General features: G+C 45.3%; 1 protein-coding gene across 1 annotated transcript; it reads left to right on the top strand.

Moving 5' to 3' along the window:
• Positions 1-3,227: 3,227 nt before the first annotated feature.
• On the top strand, positions 3,228-26,655 carry ZBTB34 (zinc finger and BTB domain containing 34). Its single transcript, XM_066580419.1, has 2 exons — positions 3,228-3,324; positions 17,596-26,655. The coding sequence occupies exon 2, from the start codon at positions 17,616-17,618 to the stop codon at positions 19,083-19,085; it is 1,470 nt and encodes a 489-aa protein (XP_066436516.1). The 5' UTR covers positions 3,228-3,324; positions 17,596-17,615; the 3' UTR covers positions 19,086-26,655.
• Positions 26,656-27,947: the final 1,292 nt, after the last annotated feature.

Here is a 27,947-nt window from a genome sequence, read left to right as displayed (position 1 = left end):
CCAGGCAGCGTTGTCACATTCATCCATCACATGGACGCTTCACAGCTCTGTCTCATTCAAGTGAATAAATTTGAGCTGCAATACCAGGTACGACCGCTATACCAGGTACAGCGCTGTACCTGGTATGCAGTGAAGAGGCCGCAGTGCTTGGGTGAGCATCATGGCCTCTTCAACCAACTGAACAGAGGGGGGCCTGTACGGCAAGCCCCAACAATCTGATATTAATGAGCAATCCTGATGTTGTTGTTGTTAGCCATTTAGTCGTTCATGACCCTCAGCAAACCTAAAAGCGAGCTTCCTCTATGTTTTTCAGTTTTGCACTGCTTCTTTCAGGTGTTCGATATCCATGCTTGTATCAGCTTTGACAATATCAGCCATCATGTAAGCAGAGTTGTGTCATCAGTGTAACAGAGATTGTTGATGTTTCTTCCACCTATTTTCACCCTGGTTTCCAATTCGTCTAGGTCCATTTTCTGCAGGATCAGTTCCGCATAAAGGTTAAACAAGAAGGGTGACAGGATGCGGCTGTGTCGGACACCTTTGCCGATCCCAAACCAATCTGTGTGCCCATACTGTGTTCTCACAGTGGCTTCTTGATTGGTATAAAGTGTTTTTGTTAGCTTGACTAGATGTGCCGATACGCCCAGCTCTTGTAGGGGGCACCATAGCTTGTCATGGTCGACCCAAAGGCCTTGATGTGGTCAATAAGGCACATGTAGATATTCTTTTGGTATTCTCAAGCTTTTTTCATGGTCCATCGCAGGTTTGCAGTATGGTGGCGGGTGCCGCGTCCTTGGCAGAATCCTGCCTGCGCATCTGGGAGCGCCGCTTCAACTACAGATCTCAGTCTTTCCTGTATAATTTTGAGAAGGACCTTGCATGCGGAATGAGGGTTATTGTTCGGTAGTTGGAGCAATTCTGGGAGTCACCTTTCTTCGGTAGTGGGATGAAGACAGATCTATTCCAGTCCTGTGGCCATTGTGTGAATGCCCATACTGCCTGGCACAGCGCTGTGATGGTTTTCCCTGGTACTGGCAGCAATAGCTCTGCCCGTATGTTATCTACGCCTGGTGCTTTATTTTTGGCTAGTTGTTTCATTGCCAGAACCACTTCTGACTCCATAATGGAGGGCTCCAAGTCTACAGGCTCCACCTCATGCAGTGGTCCAGGTATGTGGCTGCAGGCATATAGTCCCTCTGTGTAGGTCATCTGACAGGTCATTAATATCCAATTCTTGGAAAACCGCTTTATGGTACGTCCCAGATAGCGGATTTTAGTGGCTGCGGAAAATGTGCTACGTGTGAACGTACCCCAAGGCTAGCTTCACACGGGTGGGTGCGATGTCGGGACGTGAATCACGGCCTGATAACGCGCTCGCCAACATGCGATTTACCCCACGGATGTGAGGGGTTTTTATATCAAAACTGCCTTGGATCACTTTGGGGAGGAAGCGATCCTCCGGGGCAGCTGACAGCCACAGCAGCGGATCGTGGAGAGCCCCCCATTGTCTTCAATGAGTAAACCTCACATCACACTCCTATGCACCTCGCACGTGGTACGGTGCTGCCGCCGGCCCTATTGAAGACAATGGGTGATGCGATGGCACGCTCAAAGATAGGATGGGACGCGATTTGTTTCCCACATTGTACCGCGGTACGGGAAAAAAAAAAATCGCTCATGTATGTGATCTCATTCAAACGAATGGGGTTCATATTGGTGTGAGATTTGTGCATCTCGCAACGCACAAGTCTCGCAACATTTTCTCGGCCGTTTCTCAAGCACGTATAATTTTTTTCTATCTCCTGACAGCATACATTAAAAACACGCAGCGCACATATATGTATCACCCATGTTATGGCTCTTTCACATAAGCTACGATGTGAGGTGTAAAACCTTGTGAACAGGCGCATAAATCTAACGTTTGTGCGCCCGTTCAGAAGACATGGGACTCGGCACATATACGCCGAGGCCGCCATGCCGTTGCCTCTTCCCTTGCCGGCTCACCTCCTCTCTCCCGCTGATTGCAATGGGAGGGGGCGGAACTAAGTGCTGCCCCATCCCCTCCCATTGCAGGCTGTGGACAAGGCGCGGGAGCTTAGCTCCGCCTCAATCCATTGTAATCAGTGGGAGGGGATAAGGGGGAGGGAGTTTAGCAGTCACGCTGCTAAACTCCCTCCCACATCCCTTCTCCGGCCGCTGTCATTGGCTCCCATAGGAGCCCATGCAGCAGCCGACGTATTCCGGCCCGAAAGATAGTTGCAGGACTATCTTTTGGGCCCAACGTAACTCCCCCCCCCCGGCGCTATATTGGCCTGGCCAGGTGCTTTTACATCATGTGATCTGCTGCATTGGAATCCAATGTATCAGATTGTAGCGTATATTGGCCGGCCGTGAAAACGGCGGCCGATATACGCTCATGGGAAAGAGCCCTCAACTGCATTCTTTACACTCCCATGGGCGTTTCTGGTCCATGAATACGGACCAAAATAGAACATGTCACGTTTTTTGTTTTTCTTTGCGCACATCGGTCCTCATAAAACACACGCAGCTGAATATATCAATGTAGCGCTCATTCGCACAGGCGTATGCAATTTCAGCCCGTAAAAAACGTACCCTTTTCATCGCGTGTGCTTGTTACGTGCAATTTTACTTGTTTTTTTACGCCATTATTGCATCTCGATTATCCGTTTTTTGCTGTACCAAAAAAAAAAGGAAAAAAAATCCAAATGATGTCAGTTTTGTCACAACTTCCAGAAGCCGGTACACAAGAAAAAGCAGCGAACACGGATGCTGACGCGTCTTTGCTACATTTTTCCCCCAACCTATAGACTTAAAATAAAAACAGAAGACTGCGATTTTTTTTTTTAATGCGCAAAATCAATCCGCATAAAATGTGCAGGTCTGAATACACGGATTTACTATAATGGATGCGGTTTGTATTCAGTCAATAGTAAGTACAGATATACGCCTGTGTGGGGGCAATAAATATGAAATAGCGTCTTATTTTCGGCTCTGATGTCACGTAGAAGAAGATCCCATATCTGCTGCTCATTGAAAGCTGAAGTCCCATGACTGTCCGCCCTATAGAAGTGTCTATAAAGTTTTTTGGAAAAAAAAAGTAGTACTGCGCTCACTCCCTGGGTTGCGATGACGCGAGGCAATGGGCGTGGCCTGCGAGAGAGCCGCCGACCCGGAAGTGGCCGCTGGGCGAGGCCTGAGAGCGTTTCCGGCAGCTGAGGAGAGAGGAGCGGCGCGTTAGGCCCCGGCACTGGCCGAGCCCTCCGGAGCGATGTGAAGAGGAGAGAAGCGGCTGATTCCCGGCAGGTGAGTCGGTGACCGACCGTCACGGGAGGGTAGAGGGGTCCCGGCCACATCTCCTCCGCGGGCTCTCACCTCCCCCTTGTTATGTTTGGAGCTGCCGGCGTCGCCTATTGCGATTCTACAGATGTGCGCCCTCCGATGGACACCCTCAGTCATTACAGGCTGCTGATCGAAAATGTAGGATTCCAGGTGATAGAGCCAGCCTGCCTCCAGCTCAGTGCCCTCTGCTCCCACCCCGCCTAGAGACCCTTCCCCTATAAGCCCCCCCATGTGACACACCCAGTATATGTGGGCTGCCCCGCCGCCTATGGGACGCCGGCTGTGTGGGCTGCCCCGCCGCCTATGGGGCGCCGGCTGTGTGGGCTGCCCCGCCGCCTATGGGGCGCCGGCTGTGTGGGCTGCCCCGCCGCCTATGGGGCGCCGGCTGTGTGGGCTGCCCCGCCGCCTATGGGGCGCCGGCTGTGTGGGCTGCCCCGCCGCCTATGGGGCGCCGGCTGTGTGGGCTGCCCCGCCGCCCCGCCGCCTATGGGGCGCCGGCTGTGTGGGCTGCCCCGCCGCCTATGGGGCGCCGGCTGTGTGGGCTGCCCCGCCGCCTATGGGGCGCCGGCTGTGTGGGCTGCCCCGCCGCCTATGGGGCGCCGGCTGTGTGGGCTGCCCCTACTGATATCTCGCTGTCAGGTTCGACTATTGCGTGGTTCTTGTTGCCGACCCACCGATCGGGGGTCTCGCATCGTGCTGTCCTCCTCCTGGTCGTCGATGGGAGAGAAACGTCCGCCACAACAAAACAGTTGGACTTTTTGTTATATCTTTTTGTGCAGATGACCGCCATGTTGCCCCCCCCCCCCCCCGACCCCGCGGTTTTAGGGGCTCGCGCACACAAGCGTATTTTGGCTGTGTTACGCGCTTCTAAAACCCCATTGACTTATATTGGGGCACTCGGACTTGCCTTTTCGCACACACATATTGCGTGCGTGAAAAACATATTACGCCATTAGTCTCTGGGCGCATAAAACACGCGGTGGGCACACGCTACACGTGGTGTCCGCGTAATGTGTAATATGCAGCCACAATGCACTTGTGCGCCCTAGGGACGTTCACACCGGGTGGAAATGCTATGAAATGTGCCACGAAACGTTCGCCTGCGGAAATTCCTCCATTTTTCCGCTACGTGTGATCGCATCCTTGGCGATCACAGGTCACTAAACTGAAGGGGGTTTTCCCACCACCTAAAATTGCTTCACAGCCCCTCTGCCCTTCTTGGTTGCTGCTGACCAGGTCATGTGACTGCTGCAGCCAATCACTGGCCACAGCAGTGTCCATCTATAGGCAGTGATTGGCTGCAGCAGTCACATGACCCAGTCAGCAGCAACCGGGAAGGACAGAGGGGCTGTGAAGCAATTTTAGGTAGTGGAAAAAGCCCTTTTAAAGGTACGTCCGCCGGACTGCCCACAGCAGATCCTCATTGCCAAAATGCATTATTTGGTAACGCCTTCACCCCCCTCATGTGAACATTGCAGCATTTGAAAGAGATCTTGAAAACTCCATTCCCATTGCTGTAAAGGCTGTGGTTGCAACAAATGCGCCCCGTGTGGACAAAGCCTCTTGGTGCGTTCTCGCATAGTTGAGTGCTGCAGATTGGCACGTGAGGCACCTGAGGATGATTAGTCAGATCTTCTGTCCGCAGCCGGAGGAGTCTGAGCAGGTCGTGTCTCGGCGCGTTTACAGCCCTTTGCTGCATTTTAGGGGTTGTCTAGAGCAGCGAACCCCAAGCTGTGCTCAGTGTGGATCTTCAATTGCTGGTAGCCGGGTCTGCTGGGAGTTGTAGTTTCACAGCTGCTGAAGAACCAGACCTTGGGGATTGGTGGTCTTGCAAGTTGCCGGAGCTGATCCAGCACTATCCCGACACGGTTCTATTCCGTCCAGCTCGCCGTCCGCAGGTAAAGTGTTGACGCTCCGTCTTGCAATTTCATCCCCATAGCATATGTGCCCGTCGTACTTATCACATCACCGTGGAGGGGCATCTGGTGGATACATATAGTTCTGATGAGGGGAACCTACGGACGGCACCCATACTGGCAGCGCGTTGGTCTCTAACTGTCCTCCACGGCTAATGATGATCTATGTGATGTCAGCCTGATATACAGAGGGGTCGTCCTCCTAAATGTGCACCATCAACAGCTGGCTGAAAGTTTATGCCGCTTATCTTCTGCATAGGGCTTAACATGCAGCCTGCCCCGTCTGCCCACATGGGATGCTTGGCACTTGACCCCCAGATACACATATGATGATCTGTTAACACACGACCCGATTACCTTCCACAAAAACGTCTTTTATTCTTTGAGAGCCGTGTGCCTGAAGCCGGTGCGACTCATGGGGTTTCATAACCGTCAATCCGATTCCACCTCTTACTTATAGACCCCCCGGCATTTGGCATACCCTCCGCCATCGCTCTGTAGCCGGGCTCCTAAGCCAAGGTTCGTGGCTTTGAATCTTTTTGTGTTGATATTTTTGCTTCGGGCAGGAACAGACGCCATCAGAGGGAAGAAGTAAAACTTTTCTCTCCCGGTTTGGCGATGGGTATTTTTGGGTTACAAAATAGACAACACAGATCTCACGTAGACGTCTGTAAGAAGTCGCTTTCGCACGGTGCAGCATTTAATAACGCCGCGCTGTTCAACGCCTCCATTGAAAGTGGCGCTTCTATCGTCACGCTTTTTGAATGATGTCTGCTTTATTTTCATGCGTTGAAGCGCTTTTTAACGTACCTGAGCAGCCATTACAACGCAGCTCGAAATCGTGGTAAAACGCCGCGTTTTGCGAACGCCTACGTGAGAGCGGCCTCAGAGTATTTTTTTGCACAAATATCCGCAGCATTTACAGTACAAGCCGCATGGATGAGATCGGACATCGCTGCGGACTTGGGCGAAGCATGAGATCCACGCCATGAGCCGACGCATCAAAAACCACCCGTGTGACTGTAACCTTAGACTGTATTTACACGGGCGAGTGCGCTGTCTGTCCGCGAAAGTCTTAAACTTGCGGTTTTGCATTAAAAAAAAGCATTAAATGAGATTTTTCACACGTGTTTTGCACGCAAACTAAACTTTTTTTTTTTATGCGTGCGAAAGATGCAAATTTTTTATTTACTTGTTTTTAAACTCGCAGATAGGAAATAATGAGCGCGTTTTCTGCAGAACCACAGAAAATTAGGACGCGCCGCAGACTTTCCATCCAGCAGCATTTCTGCATCAGCAAAATCTCGCGAGTAAATGGACCTACTTAAATCAATGGGTTTCTTTTCCATGCGTCTCGCAACGGTCAAGATTCGCGCGAGAAAACCGCTTGGTTGAAGAAGCCCTCAGACTAAGGCTACGTGTGAGGTTTGGTCACAGATTTGCCTCTATATAGTATATTTTTATATCTCCTCCACCCCCAATGGCCATAAAGTCCGCTACGGAAAGATTTTTTTTTTTTTCTGGTAAGGCCGTTTTCACGCGGCTTCAAAATCGTGCGACGCACAAATATGAGCCCCATTCTTTTGAATGGGGTCACACATGAGCGATATTTTCCTGCAGGGCCCCACGATACTGTATACAAATTGTAGCTTGTTCTATCTCCTTGCATTGTCTTCAATGGGGCCGACGTCCGCATGGCACCATGTACTAGGAGCCCGCCATGTGATGCAAGGTCTACCCATTGAAAACAATGGGAGAAACTCTGCGATCCGCGGCTGACGGCCCGGACAGGAGGATCCCTACATCCTGATGCCAGGCGGTTTTGAAATAAAAGCGCCTTGTATCCTCAGGGAATTCACATGGTCGGGAGCGTGATATGGGTGGCGGGATTCACAGTCACATATCCTGCTCTCCAGTGTGAAGTTAGCCTCAGGGTTACCTGTAAATTCCCAAAGGAATTTACAGGAGCCCCCTGTGGTGAGGAGGGAAATGAGTGAAGTGACAGTAGAGCATATACTCTGCATTCATCTTCAATCAGACTTCCGGAGGTAACGAAGAGCTTCTATTCTCAGTCGGCCTCATTGAAACGACTATAGCGCCATCGCATATGCTTGAGCGCTCCTCTATTCAAGCTTCAGGGGTGCAGTGAGGAGAGGCGAACACAAGACCCCTGTTCTCGGGGTTGGTGGAGATCTTTGGCGAGACCCCCAGCGATCAGAATTCTTTAATAGGTGATAAAAGTCAATTTTGGGAATACCCCCTTAAGGTGGTAAAGGCACAATACACATTTCACGGGATTGGCCGATGGCCTAATACGTATGACGGCTTCCCAACTCTCTCCCGATGTCCGGGGAAAGAAGAATTGGATAGATTGGGTTTCAGTGCAATTCAATCCCGTCAGAGATAAGCAGTCGCCAGAGGCACCTGGCAGCAGCTAAATCCCCCCATTAATACACGAACGTGCAGGTAATGCCGCCCTGCTAGCAACACAACCCCTGCCCGTCTACGTAACGGGCCGCTCACCAGTTGCTGTTGATATTTTGTATTGGGCCGGGAAAGGTTCTGATGATCGAAAAACTTGAGATCCCGCTGCACATCACTGTCTGCGGTCCGGGGCCTTCCCTGAAGTTACATCTGCAAATCCCCCCAGAATCTGTAATATTGCCTAAATCTAAAAGAAGCTCCGGGTCCCTGAGGGTCCCTGATTCGGCTGCAGACTTTACCCCCCTTGAGCTATCATGCATTCCTTTGATCCTGGTCTTCTCAGGTTTCACCACCTCCACCCCCTGGAGCTGCTTTGTGCAAGGCTACATGTTAGCCCGTCCGGCAAACTAGGAATTGCCAAATAGTTGTGTGAAAGCCGGCCCTTCCCCCAAATTCCGTATCTCGGTGCCTTCTATATTCTGGAGACTTCCCAGTGATCCCGTATCGGGGCCGAAGCCCCTTGTTGTATCGCAGATGAGACGTCGTGCTGCATTATACGGGGCAGCCATCGCTCTTTCATCCCGGGTGAACGTCCTCCACCATCATTCGATCCATGTGCTCTTTGAAGTAAGAAGATGAACTTCAAAGTTGTTTTTCGGCTTTTTGCAATAAGTGTTTACCAGCCGTGTTGTTTCGGCCACATGTGTTGCGTGTTTGTTCTGGAAGGTGCGGGATGACGGTCGTACGGAACACGCTGGGAATTGATAACATGTTCTGTAGTCTTCCTCCTAGAGTTGACTTGCTACAGGCACATGTGGTTGCACAAGAAATGTACTTAGTACCTCCAGCCCTTCCCCCACACTTGGAATTTCGGCTCCCTGGTATGAGGCAGCGAGGACGTCCTCCTGCAGTGAATATAACACCTTTTACACCAGGATCTTCCTACACTTAGTGACGCCAGTTGCCTCCACACATGCTGCTAATGTTTGAGAGTTTCCTCGACTCTCGGCTCTTGCCTAGATGTCCACTGATGGTGCTCATGTCCAAGTAGATCTCTTCAGATCTGCAGCATGCTTTAGATCTTCATCTGCCGATCACGCTTGTGTCTGGTGGAGTTCAATCAGCATCCATGGAGATGAGCAGCGTCTTCGCAACGCTTATCACTCTTAATGGCAACAGGTTCCAGAATTCATAAGCCCGTTCTTTAAAAGGATCCGGAGTTTGGCTTCTGCACCTTAGACAAAACTTTTCTTCGCAAGGAATTTGTTACCTTTGTCCTAGTGCCTTTAAAGTGGCACAGCAAGACATCTGCATCTCGCCGTGCGTTCTTCACTACACGTCTCGGGAATGTCACCATCCTGCAATAGGTAAACATGCCAAGAATCACTCTAGTTTTATATGGTTATGCAAAAAATCTCCCTTCCATACTGCTTAAAGGGTTATCCAGTTATTAAACTCTTGATGGCCCATTCTCCAGATAGGTAATAAATAGTGCATGGTGGGTTTAGTTGCTTAGGACCCTTGCTGATCAGCTGTTTGCCAAAGCCAGTAAGCTCTTGCACTGAGCAGAGTTCTGCAGGAAGTAGACAGCTCCGTTCCTGCTGCATTGGTCAGACTTGGAATTGCAGGCCAAATTCCCATTTATGTCAACGGGAGCTTGGCCTGCAATACAAACCTGGCCACTGGAGTAAAAACAAAGCTGTTTGCTTTCTGCACACATCAGCTCATTGCACACTTAGTGCACTGGCCTGGCACACAGAGTATCTGTGGGGGTCTTAAGAAACAGACCCCACCAATTTACTACTGACCTGCTCTGAAGATAGGCCATCGATTAGTTTACAAATGGGCAACTCCATGATGCTTTGCTAATATAGCGGTTTTTAAAGGTTTCTATAAGATTAAAGAGTCTGCTTCCCTCCTTTGGAAATGGTCCATTCAGGTCCTTGGGCTGTTTGTGGTAACGGCCTCTTGGCCTCGTTCACTTCAGTCACAAATCCACAATCTCAGGATCATGTCTGTAGACTCCCGTAGAAAGTCCATATGTATTATAGGCTTATACTAGTATCCTAGTATGTAAGCCCAAAAAAGACACACATCCATCCAGTTCAGCCTATTAACCCCTGGTGTTGATCCAGAGAAAGGCAAAAAAAAAACTCAATAGAAGCCAATTTTCCCCATTTTAAGGGGGAAAAAAATCCTTCCTGATTCCAATCTGGCAATCGGAATAATCCCCGGATCAAGAACCCTCCTGAAGTTATTAGTGATTATAACTTTTAATAAGGTTGTATCGCTCAAGAAAGATGTCCAGCCCGTCTTGTACTCTTATTGAATTCGTCATCACCACGTCCTCAGGCAGAGAGTTCCACAGTCTCACTGCTCTTACAGTAAAGAACCCTCTTTGTTGAAACCTCCTTACCTCTAGACGCAGAGGGCGCCCCCTTGCTACAGTCACAGTCCCGTGTATACATAGATGATGGGAGAGATCTCTATTGCCCCCCGATATAGTTATACATGGTTATTGGGTCGCCCCTCAGATGTCTTTTTTCTAAACAAAATAATCCCAATTTTTTTTCCTTTTTATTGTCTTTTAATTTTAAAGTTACAAGAAAGTAACAGTGTAAAGTAACAGCGTTCTATAAAAAAATGGACATCTTGTAAACATAATCACAATTTTGATGACCTCTCTGGGTATTGTAGTCCGCCCGTTCCATTTATTACATTAGTTGCCGCCTTTGTACCCGCTCAAGCTCTATGTCCTTCTTGAGTACCGGTGCCCCAAAGCTGTCCACAATATTCCATGTGCGGTCTGACCAATGACTTGTAAAGAGGAAGAACAATGTTCTCATCATGCGCCCCTAGACCTCTTCTGAAGCACCCCATGAACCTATCGGCCTTGGCAGCAGCTGCCAGACACCAGTTGCTCCAGTTAAGCTAGCAGTGAACTAAAACCTCCAAGACCTCAAGAACCCAATGCAAGCCCGTCCTCGGCCGAATTACTAATGTTAATTTATGAGCTGTCAGTACTGTTAGTGCTGGAAATGATTGAAGCTCCCGGAGTAAGATGTAGATCATCTGTGGTCAAGAATTGACTCAAGGTGTTGGATTTTGTCTAGTTTTGTGTACAAGGTATAGGCAAGTAGTTTTTTTCTTTTCTTCGTCTGTTTGGAAGACCTGATGTCACTTTTATTGGCAAGCTAAGACTGACGGGCTTCCAGACTCTTAGCAGGTCATAACTAGCAGAGTTTTAACTTGGCAGTCCTGCGGAGTGCCTAATGCTAAAACCATACATCGTGAAGGTAATCCCCCTCCGCCCAGAGATCAATATTCAGTTAACGTGTTCATTTTTGGGATTTCTTCTGTCCTGTTATTTTTGTTTTCCTCTGGAAATTGCATTGTAGACTGATGTCCGATTGAGGGTCATCATTCCCCCCCCCCCCCCCCCCCCCAAAAAGGAAAACCTTGAATGTGCTCTGTGGCCGTGTTGCCTATTGTGGAAGACGTCTTCTCTGCACCCCTGACTCCTTGAGGTGGATCTCCGTTTCTTATGTTTTTCATTTGCCATAGTAGTTATGGTGTTTGTCCCAGCGCTGGCTTACAAAGCTTCACCCCTGTGCCCCACTGACTGTTTTCTTGATGCTCCACTTTGGTCACCTGTACCGGCCCTTCTTTGATCCAGCGCTGTCAGTGTTTTTAATAGGAGGCCTCCTCCGCTCAGTCTGTGGATCGTGTCACGTTTCCTCCACCCACTGACATTGACTATTGACCATGAGCAGAGATGATTGCCAACTCAACCCCTTGGCAGCTGGATCCAAGTAAGGCCATATGGGCAAACAGAAGTGAGTATCAAGAAAATACAATCGGTGACAGTCAGCAGGGCTGTAGAGCTATGCAGCCGGTCCCACTGACGTAGACTCATAACAGATCCTCTTTAAAGGGGTCGTACCAGGATCACAAATGATTCCCTATCCGCAGGATGGTGGATAACACGCTGATCAGTGGGGTTCTCCTCACTGAGACCCCTTACTGAGCTCAAGAGCAGGGGTCCCATTGTCCCTCTCTTCCTGTCGCTTCATACCCCACCACCTCGCAGTGACTCCAAAATGAATGGAGTGTTGGCCGAGCATTAGCAGCCGTCACTCCATTCATTTCAATTGAGTGGACAAATACCAGAGTGCTAGCCGCTCGGCCATTGAAAGTAAATGGAGCGGCAGCGCACTTGTACGACCAGCTCTCCTGTGCCGTCGTCTCACTGCAGGCAGTGAGGATAAGCAGAACATGGGAACCCCTGTTCTCCGAATTGGTGGGGGTCTCTCACAGGACATAATCCACTTCCAGAGGCATCTGGCAGCGGCATATTATGTCAGTGGAAGCAATCGGCCCGGTCGCGGATTCCATGTCATTGCCTAGTAACAGCACCGGAAAATAAACATTAAAAAAAAAAAGTGTGCTGTGCATGTCCGACAGTGGCTCACCGCAAATATCCACAGTACAGAGAAAGACAGGTACGCGCGGATGCCAGCTGGGCACAGGGTCTGATTCCGCTGCGGGCTCCCGGATGCGGAATCCGACCCGTTCATATGCAGGCGGCCTTAAAAATACACAATCAATATTTTCATTTATATACTTCCGTATTTCCCCCGAAAACAAGACCTACCCTGTTTTTCAGGTGAGCGGGGTGGGAGACTTGAAATACAAGCCCTACCCTGAAAATAAGCCCTAGCTATGCTATATGGAGGGGGAAAAAGCAATACTCACCCAACAGGTGCAATCCGGGCCCCTCCCACTGGTCACTGGTGCTCCGACAGGCTTCGGTTTAGTCCTCAGCACTGTCAGAGCATCTCTGGTTGGTAATGGGGCTTAAATACCCCACCTCCGGCAAGAGATTGCTCTGATTGGCCGAGGCTCCGCTCGCGAACCAATCAGAGCCGGCGCTCGATGAACCAGTCATAGCCATTCAATGAATGAAATTGGCTGTAATTGGTTCAACGAGCGCTTGCTCTGATTGGCTGAGGTGCTGCTCGCAAACCAATCAGAGCAAGCGCTCGTTGAACCAATTACAGCCGTTCAATTTCATTCATTGAATGGCTATGATTGGTTCGCGAGTGGCGCCTCAGCCAACCAGAGCTGGCACTCAAACAAATTAGAGCAATCTCTTGCCGGAGGTGGGGTATTTAAGCTCCGTTACCAACAAGAGATGCTCTGTCAGCGTCGAGGAGTACACTCAAGCCTACCGGAGCATCGGAGTCCAGTGGGAGGGACCCGGAGGGCACCTGCTAGGTAAGTATAAGACACCCCCTGAAGATAAGACCCTGTGCCTCTTTTAGGGCAAAAATTAATATAAGACAAGGTCTTATTTTTGGTGAAACACAGTAATAAAATGGGTGGCTTAATTGTCTAGATGACTGGTGTTACTTAAAAGGTTGTCGCGACACAGACAAGCCCTTGTAATGTGAGAACTGCTGTGAGGTCTTGGTAAACTGCTGGTTTTGCTGCAGGAAATTGCATTTGGCGACTTACTAAATTTTCACGTCAAGTTCAGTATAATACGTTATTCTTTAACAGTCTTGGGCCTCGTGTTGTGTCAATATAAATTGCATCTAAAAGAACCTATAGTTTCTTTCAGGCTAACAATTTTTTTTTTTTTTGCCGCCGCGATTTCTCTCCATCAAAAGATAGGACAAGTTCTATCTTTTTGAAGGCAAAACACCGGCGGCTGCCATGGACTCCTATGGGATGGAAGTCGGGCGGTAAAGGGAGGGGAGCGGCATACTCGCGAATACTAGCCGTGACATGCTCGCAGTTGCTATTCGTTCACACGATTTAACGCTCCCACAGCCACAATGTTTTAGCGCAGCTAACTGAGCGCTAAAATGACGTTCGTGTGAACAAGGCCTTAGTCTGCAAGTGGTTCATACAAGGGAGCCCCAAGTTTGGGCCCGCCTGTGAAGTCCATGTGCCATAATGGGGCATACAGAAAGGGGTTGTCCGGTTACCAGACAACATGCCAACGGTGCTAAAATAAGAGGAGCTGTACTTATTTGTTCCCTGCCGCTGCGCTCCAGCACTACAGCGCCGCTGTGGTTCTGGCGTTTGTTTTGACAGGTGTCACCGTATATCGGGTGACTGTGGCGTCACATTCTCAAACTCCTGGCATGATGGTGCCCAGAATGTGAGCGCTGATGCCAGGGTAATGAGCGGTGACGTGGCAGCCTCTAATCGGTCGCAGTGGTCACCTGACTGCCGCTGACATCTGTCACAACAATTGCCGGGACTACAGCGCTGGATCACGGCAGCAGGGATCAAGTAAATGCTGCTCCTCTTCTTGTTTTTAGCACAGGGGGCATTTTGCAAAGTACCTTGACAATTCTTTTAAGGATGATCCCCTTTGGGAAACGGCTACTTGATTGATCCCGATCACTTATCGCTGGAAGAAGCTGCTAACAGCGGAAATGAATGAGCGACCGTGTAATACATGGCTGTGCTCAATCTGGTTCTCAGAGCGGTTCTCTGCTCGGACTGATAGGATGGTCCTAAACGGGGACCTTGTCTCTATAACCTTCATAAGGAAAGCTATCCCTGCTGGACGCTTCATTTTAAGAGTACCGTCAGGGTGCCAATTTAAAATGCCGAAAACGGAACCCCTGGATGGAGACCGGGTGGAACCTGTATTGGCAAATGCAAAAAATTGCTGAAACTGAGACAAATGGTTTTCTGTTTTGGCATTTTTCCTTTCATTTCTGGCATTCTATGTATGAATATATGGGGACGATACGGGGATGTCTCCAATGATGTATGTATACCCCGGAATGTGATGTAACAAGGGGGCGCCCTCTACGTCTAGAGAAAAGGTTGCTACACAACATAGAAGGGGGTTCTTCACTGTTAGGCAGAGCGTTCCATAGTCTCACTGCCCTGAGGATGTGGTGATGGCGAATTCGTTGATTCAAGAGGGGCCTGGGTGTCCTTTTTTTGAGCTATACAATATTTTGTTATCATTAATAACTTCAAAAGGGTTGGTGATATGGGGATTATTCCGATTGCCAGATTAGAGTCAGGATGGAAGTTTTTTCCCTTAAATGGGGAAAATTGGCTTCTACATCATTTGGGATTTTTTTTCCTTTCTCTGGATCAACATTGGGGGTTAATAGGCTGAACAGAATGGCTATGTTTTATTTTTGACCTTATTATATACCATGTTGTACTGTACCGGAAAGAAAAGCTTAGGTCCACCACAATTTTCTTTCCAGCATAGACTGCTGCAAATATATACGAAAACCTGCCGAAATGGGAAAGTATTGGTCTTTGTTGAACAGTTTTCTATAATGGCCAATACAGGTTTCATCTAATCTCTGTCCAGGGGTTCAGTTTTCGAGGTTTTAAACTGGCACCTTGACCCGAACCCCGGATGGAGCCAAAGGCGAAATGTGAATGAAACCTTATACAAAAATGTGCCCAAGATCGGCTCAGAAATTCACATTTCCACCGCAGGTTATGGCCAAGGCGTGAAGGTCCGCGGCAGATCACGGCAGTCTTGTAATTATTACATGAAGCCTCCCGCTGTGACCGATACGATGCAATTAGAAGGTTTAAGTTAAAATATATGTAATATGTGAGCTGAATAGAGCGGCAGCGCGTCCTACGGATGGGTTTAATATGGCGATCTTCATTCTGCTACGAAGGCATTGTGGTGCTGCTTTTCCATTTGCAGAAATCTGCTCTCCTTCCAGGCTTTGAACATAATACGCAGCAGATGAAAATGACTTCTGAGATCTATGCAAATACATTAATGCAGCGAGAACGTCTGAATTTAAATGTATTCTCTGTGAATATCAATATCTGTTTAGAGAAGCGCGGAGAAAGAAAAATATAAGCTCCGCCGTCTGTCTCCCACCCAGTTAACCTACTTTACTGCAGAAACCCGAATATTCTTGCACACGTCAGTGGATTTGCAAGCGAACGTCTTAGTTAGAAAATCCCAGGGGCAATTAGTTTTTATTGTTTAGGGGGGAATAAAGAAATGTGGAAGAAAAGCCATTGTGCGCTTATTTAACCATCGTTGTGCTGTGCTGCTGCTGATTGTCATTGTTTCCTCCACACGGAAGAATATCCGTCATCGTCTCGATACAATAACATTTTTTCTTCCTTCACTACCGAACGACATAAATAAGATTCTTCTGCTGCTGATTAATAATGGCGTGATGTGGCGTTCTCCTCGGCATCGGGTACTTGTGCCACCACTAATCTGCCTGATGATTTCCTGGATGATAAGTGGCTTGAATTCCGTCTGGTTGCTGCAGCTGCTGAATATTGCCGTATCTGCACTGCAAGAAGAGTCCGTAGGTCAATAGTCGTGTAATGGCTTTTAGTATATGTCGTTGTTTGCAACCAAAGACAAGGATGTTATTAGGAGGTCAGATTGGATGGAAGGCGGCAAAATCGAATATCGCTGGCCTCGAGTCTTAAAGGTGTTTTCCCATAATCTGCATTTATCACCTCTCCACAGGACAGGTGATCATTGATGGCTAGGGGCCTCGCAAGCTCTTGGCTTGTGATCACTGTGGTCTCCAAGAAGCGGTCATCTCTTAAAGGGGTTATCTGGGCAGAAAAAGCTTCTTGAAGACCGCTCGGAGTGCTGCGCAAACATACAAGAAGCCACACTCTCCTGGAATAGCATCGAGGACAACCCAACATGGGGACATGCGTGACCAACGCAGCTGATCATTGGCCAAGGTAAGCTGGTGCTTGGCTACAGTGGTCACAAGTCCCCGGTGTCAGTGATGACGTCAGCATAACGAGAGGGGCAGAGAATTGGGTGAGGTGAGTACTGTTTCCTTTATGTTGGTGCAGCGCTCTGAGCCAATTTTCCCTTTTTTTTGTTTTCTTCTTTTAATCAGAGATGCATAACTTTGTCAATTTGTATCCTGGCTAGCAACAATGGCGGCAATCTATATCATATACATGCACAAAATATAAAACTGCTCCCTCAACTTGCTTCTGCTGTGTGATTGGTCACAATTGTCATTGAAATGTCTGTTTTAAGATGTTTTTTTTTTTTAAGAGTTTTTCCTTGGACTTTCAAAACTATTTTTTTAGGGCATGTGTTATGGCTCTTGCACTCGGTCTTATGCCTTCAAGCTCTAGGTTGTGCGGAGGAGTTGTACAGAGTTTACAGGATCGTATTGTACCTCCAGTTTCATACAGGCAGGGCATGCTCCACCAGATGCTATCATGTGGATGTGTTGTGCCATGCGTGACGCCATGTGGGGGTACATTGGGGGTTGTGTATATGAGGCCTTGTTGGATTGTTAACGATATCACTGGTGTAACTAATATCTGAGCTCATATTGACTCATTTTGCCCAAACTGTAGGCCAAAGGAGTGAAACATAGAGCGGTACCCACACTTTTGGTGATACTTCATGGGATATACAAGGGAATTGCTCAGCTCATTTATATTAGGGACCCCCCCCCCCCCTCCCCCAATGGCTTTTTATTAAAGGAGTTTTCCCATGGCTTAAAACTGCTTCAAAACTATTTTGTTCTACTTGGTTGCTGTTGACTGGGCTTGTGACTTATACGGCCAATTGCTGGTCACAGCGGTGACCTATGTAGCCAGTGATTGGCTGCAGCAGTCACATGTCCTGGTGAGTAGCCACCAGGAAGCACAGAGTGGTTGTGAAACCGGTTTAAGTCAAGCTAAAAACCCTTTAACACCCGTGTTTAAAAGTGGTGACGGGTAGATGGGGCCAGTTTTGCGGGGTGTGTTGAAACTGGTTTACATCTGTTCAGTGGTAGTAATGCATATAATGCCAAACAAGATGCCAGTCCCATTCTGTACTTTAATAAATACACTGAAACTCACAGGGTGACATTTTGTGTTTCTTTTTGTTTTTTAGAAACTTGTGCAGCAGGCAAGATGGACAGCAACAGCTTCATCCAGTTTGATGTGCCGGAGTACAGTAGTACAGTCCTAAGCCAGCTCAATGAGCTTCGGATGCAGGGAAAGTTGTGCGACATAATAGTCCACATTCAAGGTCAGCCTTTCCGTGCACACAAAGCAGTCCTTGCTGCCAGTTCTCCTTATTTCCGTGACCATTCAGCGCTAAGTACCATGAGTGGCTTAACGATATCGGTTATCAAAAACCCTAACGTTTTCGAACAGTTACTGTCATTTTGCTACACTGGAAGAATGTCCGTACAGCTAAAGGATGTCGTGAGCTTCCTAACCGCAGCCAGCTTTCTCCAAATGCAATGTGTCATCGACAAGTGCACCCAGATTCTAGAGAGCATACACTCAAAAATTAGCGTCGTGGGAGTAGGTGGAGAAGATGGTCAAAGTAACCATAATGGTGTAAAAGATGATAGCTACTTCGCAAACCCAGTGGATATATCTCCTCAATACAGTGGGCATATGCGACAGTCGATTGTAAGTAATGACTTAAAGATGGAAAGCATGGCCAACAAAAGTCTAAGGAACCGTCCTCAAGAAGAGGGGCAGTCCGACAGGGGCAGCAGCGGCAGCATTTCAGAACATGAAATTCAGATAGAAGGAGAACCTGAGCATGGCGATGTGGTGCGAGAGAATCAAATAACGGAAGTTAAAGTCAAAGCCGAAAAGTCGGATCGGCCAAGCTGCTCCGATAGCTCCTCACTCGGTGATGACGGCTACCACACTGAAATGGTCGATGGAGAGCAAGTGGTGACATTGAATGTAGGTTCCTATGGGTCTGTTTTGCAACATGCATATTCCTATTCACAAGCTGCTTCCCAAAATAGCAACATATCCGAGCCCTATGGAAACCTAAGCAACTCTAGTCCTTCCAGATCCATACTGAGCTGCTATCGAGGTGGCCGGGTACGCCCAAAGCGACCGGCGAATCTAGGCAGTGAGGTGCAGAATGTCATCCAAAGTCCCGAAAATGAAGCGGTTGTAAGCGCCCAAGCTTATGAGAGCAGCCCGCGCGAGAGGTCAACTCGAGGCTACTGGCATCCATACAATGAGAGGCTTATCTGCATCTACTGCGGCAAGACTTTCAACCAGAAGGGGAGTCTTGACCGTCACATGCGTCTTCACATGGGCATCACACCTTTTGTATGCAAGTATTGCGGCAAGAAATACACACGAAAAGACCAACTGGAATACCACATACGGGGGCATACAGATGACAAGCCCTTCCGATGTGAAGTTTGTGGCAAGTGCTTCCCCTTCCAAGGCACGCTCAATCAGCATTTACGCAAAAACCACCCTGGGGTGGCAGAGGTGAGGAACCGGATGGAATCACCAGAGAGAACAGAGGCTTTCGTAGACCAAAGTGATGTTTCAGTATCGGATGTGAACATGGACTCAAATCTTGAGATTCACGCAGTTACTACCACACCCGAATAACTACATGCCACCGCACACTGTACAAAGCACACAACGTTAACTAATGCCTATTTTTACTACTTTACTGCTTATTTGGTAATCTCTCTTTACTACAGCAAACGCTACTCTTAACCCATTTGTCCTTTTGGAATGCTTCTTGATAATACGAGACTTTATAAGATACTTGGGTGATACACTAAATGTTCGTGTTTTATATTGGGATTTTTTTTTATTTGCTTTTTTAAGGAGACAGGGTACATTTGCACTCCTAAAGAAGCATATAGTTAGAGGCAAAAAAAGTGAGAATTTTTTTTTTCCCTTTTCCCCTCCTTTTGTGAATTATATTTTATCGTAATGAAAGTGTTTGTTATGAAATTCTATATCTGTAAGGGTTTTTTTTTTTTTCTTCAAATAGCTGCATTACAAGGTTGTGTTGAGAATTGGGGCCTCGCCCCATCGGAACAATGCAATTTACTGAAATCTACTGTAATGTTTTTTTAATTTCAGTAAATTTGTACACCTCCCAATATACAGTTTATTTTGCATGCAAGTTCACCTTGGCCATGAACTGCTTTACTCGAGACGTGATGGAAAGGCACGCGTGTTGAAAGTGGGTTTGCAGCTAATCGTGATGCTACAATACATCAACCTTAGGCCGGGCTCACACGAAAGTATTTGAATTGCGGATTCCGTGATCGCCGTTCGCGTGGACGATGCGTGGCAGTATACTGGCATCGAAAGGCATGGACTTTCGCCGGTTCGCTTTACCGTGGATTTTGCACGTATGATCTCTGTGGTTGCGTTCGATCCGCAGTGCATACGCAATTAACTTTGCGTATGAGTGTGGATTCGCCCACAAGTTGCTAGGAGACCAGATACAAATGGGATAAAGAAAACAGGAAGTTGTGGGCAGACAATGCAGGACAGAGTTTGGAGAGCAACACACCCATCCAGACTGCTGTCTGCAACCTCTGGGCTCTGCCCCCACAAGAATAAGGGTTGTTTTTTTGTTTTTTTTTCCTTATATGGTTATTACTACTTCCAAAATGAGTAGTATAGAACCAGCCCAGAGAGCAGTATCTCATTCTGAAGGCTCTCAGAACAGCTCTCACCACGATGGTGCAAAAGAATATCGCTTGAGTGATAGTGGGGTGTTTCCAGGGGTTTGAGCTACTTTCTAATGTTATTCCCTGCTTGTTATCTATCTTCCGTGTGGTCTATTCGCTGTCCATACGCGTAGATCCGCACGGAATACCGCTTGCATACGTGACCATTCACAATTTGTTTCCTCGATCACTTGCCGATCTTCCGCTAGTGAAGCGGAATCCGACCTGTTCGTGTGAGCCCGGCCTTAAATTCTCAAAAGTTTTTACTACTACTTTGGGGGCTTTATTTTTTTTTTTTTTAGGCTTGTTTTCCAAGATTCTCCATATTTTATGGCAGTCTTTTTGCCTTAGGAAAAACCATTTCCCAGAGTTGTAAAGGAGCATGGTAGCCAACATGCCTAGAAATGTGCTGTTTTTGATTTATTTCTATGGTGTGGCTACTGGGAGAAAAATTTTTTTACAGACTCAAAGTCTGCAGTAATTTGTCAATCCCATTCAGTAGAGCTGAAGGTTAACGTTTTATCCCCTTCTCACACCCAAATCACTTCTTGGGGCCACTGAATATGTGAAAGCCCCTATGGATGCTATTTTGGGGTACCTCTACACTTTCATGGCATCTGTTTATAATCCTAGAATGTACCTTGCAAAAGTAAAACCCCTTGAAGCCCATACTTAAGTCATTTTGCAGTGACTGACTCCTATTTAAAAGGGTTATCCTGAGACCAAAAACTTTTTTTAAAGTTGCTCAATGCCGTAAAAAAGAAATACGTTCGATTGGTAGCTGGTCACCCGCTGCTCTCCACCCCCAGCTGCAGCAGTGATGTCGTCTGTGGTGTTGGTGACGTCATCGCTGGCTCATTGATGCCGGTAGTGGAAACCAGCAGAGTTGTGGTCACAGGCGGATCAATGGGAGGGACACATGGCTACATACTTATTTTTTTTACACCATTTCTAAGGGTTCACATCAGCGGTTCCATTTGGAACTTCGGCAGCTGATTTCCACTAGAAAACACGACAAAATAGCGCTGTAAACCGCACCATTTTGTCCTGCAAATTGCAGGACTGCTGGCCAGAAATCAATCAGACCCCGTTATAGTCAATGGGGGGGGGGAGTGTTTTCCTGCTCCCTGGAATGAAACAGGAAAACTGAACCCCGTAACGCTGATGTGAATGAACCCCAAGCAGCTTTGAAAACCTTTTTGGTCCCCAGATTACCTCTTTTAAGTATTTTTCCTCTTATGTAGCATGTTTTGCCTCTTCTCACCCACTTCAAATCACGATGCCAAATGTCTAAATTAAAATTGCTTATTGTCTTGTTCAATCACATCAGTCATAGCTGGATTTTTTTTGGTGCTTTTTTAAAAATATTTTTTTATTTAATTTACAGTTTAAGCCTTTTTTTTCCCTAGTTTCAAACTACGTTGTACTGTACAGTGATCTACTTCTTGCCAACATACCATAAAAAACCCCTAGAATCAGCATTAGAAACTGTAAAGAACATTGTGTTTGTATGAACAATACCTCTTCCATTTTTCTACCCGTTTTAATAGACAACTATTACAGTTTTTAGATGAACACGGATATTCCAATTATGCCTTGCCTACGGTAGCATTCTCCAAGTTGGTTCGTCTGTCCTTTTTATGCTCACTGGTGTATTTACTATAATGGTGAATACAAAAAAAACTGCCGCCCCCCCCCCCCCCCAATATACTGGATGAGTGTCCATCACATGGTATACATTGTAACACTAGAATTTGTCACTTGCAAATCAATTCTTATGGATTGAACCACTAATTGTGAGACAAAAGTCCTTACGGATTCTAAAGCTAGATACATGAATGTCTTCGCAGATTCTAGTACTTTGTTGAACAGCTTCGAGTGAACCGGAAGGCTGCGATCCTAAATGTATTGTTTAACATTACGATATGGCCTTCTTCACTACTGTGCAAAAAAAACTGAAAATCTGTTGCTTTCGTAGTCGTTAGAAGGAGCGAGATCAGAACTGTGCAAAACCTAAGACACTAGTGACTCCTTCCCATCGATGGTCCAACACTTTCCACGAACCTGTAGGTACTCCTCATGAATACGTCTTGCTGGTGCTGTTAGAGATGTCTATTTTTATATGTGACAACTGCTGATATCAGAATTTCCTTTAATTCCGGATAAACCTCATGTAGCCAATAACATTTTACTGTATGAACGCAGACTTTTTAAAAAAAAATTTATTTTCCCCCCACCTATTACAATAGTGTTTGGATGCATTACACGATGCCATAAAATGTATACCTTTCTCTTTAATCCACACCCTCTGTTTTTTCTTTAAATGGCACGGGGTGGTTTAAACTGGATTAGAGCAGAACAGCAGTAAGCGGATGCCATCAGACCGGTTGGCATTGCCAAACAGCTTTTTTATGTAAAGCCTTTACAGCTGAAGACTGACTTTTCAGGAATAACTCTTTGCTGGGCCTTTTTGTGCAGTTGGCTTCAGTATTATCACAATGTTCAAGCCATAATTCAGTACTGTACTAGTTTTTCTTAAAGATACATTTACCTTCGCATGTCTTCAGTGAAAAGGAATATTTAGATTTTGTTTGTTTTTTTGACACCCAGCCCCCTCCTCCTATTGCTTTGCTATTGTATATCTGCCGTATTTGTAACTGATTTTTTTTTTTTTCTCGGGCTGTGAGGATTCTTTCAATAGCCATTCGTTATGCCAACGCAGTCATGGAACTTTTTGAATCTCTTTCAGGCTTACTTTTGCTTATTTTTTAGCACAGCCGGAATAGACTTTTTACCGCATCACCTAGTGAATATCTATATTAGCACGCTTATAATTTACAATATTGTGCCTTGCTACATAAAAGACATGGTGGAATTTGTTCTAAATTCTGCTGGTGAAATTTAGTGAAGGCATTTTTTAATTTCTTTGGTGTTTTTTATTTTTCATCATAGTTTCTAGTAAGCCGGTAGAATGTATTTTGATGAACATTGAATCCACCAACTTTAAAATATGGCTGCCTCTAAGTAACGGGCACACTTTCTTTTTTTTTTCTTTCTTGTTTTTGGTTTTTCTCGATGTAAATTCTACATTTTTACAGTGTTTTAACAGATAAAACTCTTGGTACACGAGTCATTTCTGTACAGTATTACGTTTTGGTACAGTACTGTTACACAACTACTTTACAATAACCACAGGCCTAGGTGAATTTTATAATTTTAGCAATTGTCAGCGGAACAGTTAATGTTGTAAACCGCTTATCTACTACTTTATATTATTGTGTCCATTGAGAGAAATGTGAAAATGGTGATTTTTTTTATTTTTGTTTTCTGCTCCCTTGGAAATATTTAACCTGTAATGACAGACTGTGAAATCAGACATTTTATACTCTTTTACTATATATAGTTTGTGATTTTAAAATGGTTTCTAGTTTTCTTAAGCAATTCAATATTCTACATCTTACTACATCTATGTATATAGTTATACTTTGAAGAAATTTTTTTTTTTTTTTTGTAAATACACTATCCAGTTTCGAACCTCTGGTCTCAACGCTCTCCAGGGCTGTTTAAGACCTCCATTGAACTCTACCTGTTCCTGTGCAGCAGCCACAGCAACGTCGCCTCTGGGTGTGACTTTAACTTGAGCCTGCTGTTTCATGTAAGCCAAACCTCAGAATTTGTCTGATTTAATGAATTTAATGGTGTGGCTAATTTTTGGAAATTTTTGTTTCTTTTCTTTTAAATGCAGGCAAGAAAGGTAAAAAAAATAAAATATATATATAAATCTATAATCCAAGGGCTGGGGGATAGAGCTATATCACACAAGCTTTACTTAAAAACATATTTAATTTTTTCTTTAATTTTTATAAATATATATATTGACTGTGATATAGGTAGTGTCATTATTTTGAAGGGTTTTTTAATTTCTCAAAAAAAAACAAAAAAACAGAAAGGGACTCAAATATGCAACCCCTAATCTATTTTCTAAGGGAATCTTCACCCTTTTATGGTGCTCTTTTGACTGGTCAGGATTATTTATTAAATTTTATATATAAGAATAAAAAAAGTATTTGGAGATTTTACTTGTTGTAAATTCTTTATATAATGTCAGTTGATAAAAAAACCATATATTTCATATTACTCAGTGACTGAGCAGATTTTTCAGTATCAAGTCATTCAGAATATTTAAGGATATTTCTGATCTTCTAGAAGCTTCTGGGATGTAGAGATGGTCTGAAGGTTCCTTTCTTCTTGGAAGGCAGGGCGTGCCTTTAATAGGACTGCCCTTTAATTCCGTACCTCGTCCATAAGCAAACCATGATCAAATATTCTTGTAGAATATGGATAGTAGTGCTGTCTAAATTATTGCATTGTATCTGCGTAGCGTTTTAGGGCTGCTACACCCTAATTTAAAAAAAAAATTAATTTTTTTTTCTGTTAAACCTAGATATAAAACATTTTAAAGGAGTTGTCCCAGTTGTAGCTTTCAATGATGTATCTTCAGGATAGGTCTTCAATTACAGAATGGTGGAACTTCTCCTCCCAGGGATCGGCTGTTTTTCGGAGCTGGTAGCTTTGTGTATTGATCTGTCTCTTGCTATAGGAAGCAGAAGGCTCCATACATTTTGCAGTGGCCCAGGTTGAAATTGCAGGCTAAGACCTATTGGAAGTGAGTGGAATTCGGCCTGCATTAACAAAGCAGGCCACTGTGCATTGTACAGTGCTGTCTGCTTCCTGCAACAGAACAGTTCAGTACACTGACTTAAGGAAACAGTTGATTGCCACGTGGCTCAGGGCAGTAGACCCACACCAGTTTGCAATTGATGACCTATACATCATCAAAGTTAGAAGTGGGGCAATCCCTTTAAATTAAAGGTTACGTGAGTGGCCCTATGTTTGCAATTTAGGCAAGGATCATGGCAAAGTATTTGCTCTTTGTTCTTTTTTGTCATAGGAACAGAAAAACAGAAAGCGGATTCCAGCCCATGATGTCAACAAATGTCAGACAGATCCCATTGACTATAGTGGGTCGTCCATCCTCCCTCATGTCCTTTGGCATTTTCCCATATGAAATGGTGCAGCTTGCTGCAATATTTCACCTGGGATTGTAGGATGGATCTGTGCAGGAGGCTCTGAATGAAGCTTCCATGCAGATGTGAACACATTTTATTTTGTTTTTGAGCTTCTAGGTTTGCCACACTTTATAGTTGTGGGGTGTTTCAGTGGGCTGAGTGCTTACAGCCCCAACCAAATACCTACTCTGTAGTAGATATGAATTTTTTGCCAACTTGAGTGTGGTGGTAAAATGAGCCTCTATGGGACAGGTTGTTCTTGTTTTCTTTATAAACCATGAAATGAGGAGCCATCGCTACTGAACAGATGTTTGCAGACCTTTTTGTACATGGTTTTTGTATTGTGAGAAGGGGTAACAAAGTTGTGTATTTTACCAAGCTTCCAATTTTGAGTTGTCAATGTTTGAGTATTTTTGGAAAATGATTGATTTGTAACCTTTTTTTGAAAGGCATTTCATTGGATAAGTAAACGGGTACATAAGTGGGTCTGTCACTGATTTTGACTCTTGAGGTATCTTTCCATAAAGCAGAAATGCTGCGGAATTTACGCAACAGAGAATTCTGCAGCTTTTCCACTTCCAAAACTGTCAAAATCCGCTGCTGATGTCGGCACAGCGCGCCCCTCACTTCACAATTCTTCATGCCATCGGCACAGCCTTTCACTCGGTACCTGGTGTCCTGTAGTGAACGCAGCACCCCTTGTCAGGTGATGTGGAAGTGGCATCACCTGACCAGCGGCGCTGAACTTATTACAAAGCCAGGTAAAGGAAGCACTGCGGAAAATCCGCAGCATTTCTGCTAGAAATCTACAGATGGTTATGTTCCCTAGCTGCATGTTTTATTACCATTGCTATGAAGGAAGCTGCATGAAGGTTTTTTTGTTTAGCCAGCTTTGACTAAAACATTACTCAGACATATGGTGTAAGCAGGATGTACAAGAACAACCCCCCCCCACCCCCACCCCCCTAATCTTAGTATGTAATGCTCCACCCAACAAGGTCAGTAAATGCATAAATATTCTGAATGACTTCCGTTTTAGCGTCACCTCTCCAGTCATTGTGCTGGTCACAGTTGGCGTTTACCTTGCAATATAAACCAGTAACCTCACAACTCCACACTTCTATATGAAGTATCTCAAGCTAGCTATCGATAAAAATATGCTGTAACAACTAATAACTTGCCATTAAGGATTATTTTATAGCATGAATTTTAAGAAAATATTTATTCAAATGATATTTTACTCTTGTATTTTGTTTAATTTTTTTTTTTTTTTTAGATTTTGTGATATGACTTTCAGTGCTGCTTAATTTTGGTCAGATGAGTTATGGCTTGTAAAACTGCTTTTTTTTTTTAATGGTATAAATAAAGTCAATGGGGATTGCTGTTTGTTTGTAAATAAAAATGCTGCTAAAGCAAAAAAAAATTTGACTTGTTTGTTTGTGGTGGAGTCACTATTTGTGCAAATTAAACTATTCGCTATATGATATATGCTTCTGAGGTCCAAATTTAGTTAGAGAATAGCTGAGCTCGGGAAAGAACTTGTCACACCACACCACACCTTGGTGGGATCAAAGTTATCTGTTTGTTGATTGACAGGCAGCAGCTTTTAGAGAGGCACATGCTTCGATTACAATAATTCAAATTTATTCATTTATTACCATTGGTCAATTAAACAAACACAATATGAATATGCAAGATAAGGAATTTAACATCTAAAATTAAAGGCAAACGCAGAAGAATCATACATTATTAACTTCTCAGAACACAAGTACAGTAATTCTAAACAAGAAGTGGTTTAGACAGAATATTTTGCAACATATGTGAACACCGAGAGATTTCATTTTGACCCCAAGCCAGTCTAAATGCTACATAGCTATCTCCTGGAGCTCTGGCCTCGGTTCTTCACTCAAGGCTTTTTAAGTAACTATTTAAGATCTATAAAATTCTAAAGAAAAAAGACAAATTAATATAATGAAAAGAGACATACAAGATGGCTACCTGACAAAATGGCTACGCATGGGATAGAACACTAAGTCATATTCATTTCACTAATGCTATATATATATATATATATATAATTTATTTTTAACACTGGTACCACGATAGGTAGGCATTAAAACGTGACCATGCACAGTAGAGAAGTAGACCAAACTTACCAATTTCAGTGGGAGTTGGCATTAATCTTATGCATATGGGCACCTCCTGACTTTTAACATGATGTAGGAAAGTATTTGGGATGCTGGATTTCACCGCGACTCACGTCTGTTTCTATGGTATAATTCCTTTATAGGGAAGGTAGCTTCACTATAAGCCAATGTCTGACTTTTATTTTCATAACAGGCCTTGCAACATGACTAGGATGTACACCAAACAAGACTCATTTGCAGTCACTGGTTTTGGATTCTTGCTCCTCATCAGGGCCGAGGCAGTTTTTGGTTGGCTAGGTTAGTAGCCTTTAATGTGGATCTAGAGGGCTACTGGTTTTCCTTGTAGAGACTGCCAGGCTAGTTCAAGGAGACTTAGAGGCCATCTTATGCACCCTTAGGAAATAAGGTTTGCTGATAATATAATACCTCTGGTGCAACATATTTGAAGGTATCTTCCATATAATTTAGTAACAGACCTAACAATGTGACAAAGGACATAAGCCAAACCAGACTCTTGTCCAAGAAACCGCCCATCTGAAGACCGGATACAGGAGGACTTAA

Source organism: Eleutherodactylus coqui, chromosome 10 (assembly GCF_035609145.1).
Source record: "Eleutherodactylus coqui strain aEleCoq1 chromosome 10, aEleCoq1.hap1, whole genome shotgun sequence".
Lineage (NCBI taxonomy): Eukaryota > Metazoa > Chordata > Amphibia > Anura > Eleutherodactylidae > Eleutherodactylus > Eleutherodactylus coqui.
The sequence above is the reverse complement of the archived record's forward strand: the minus strand, read 5'-3'. Positions and strand labels throughout refer to the sequence as shown.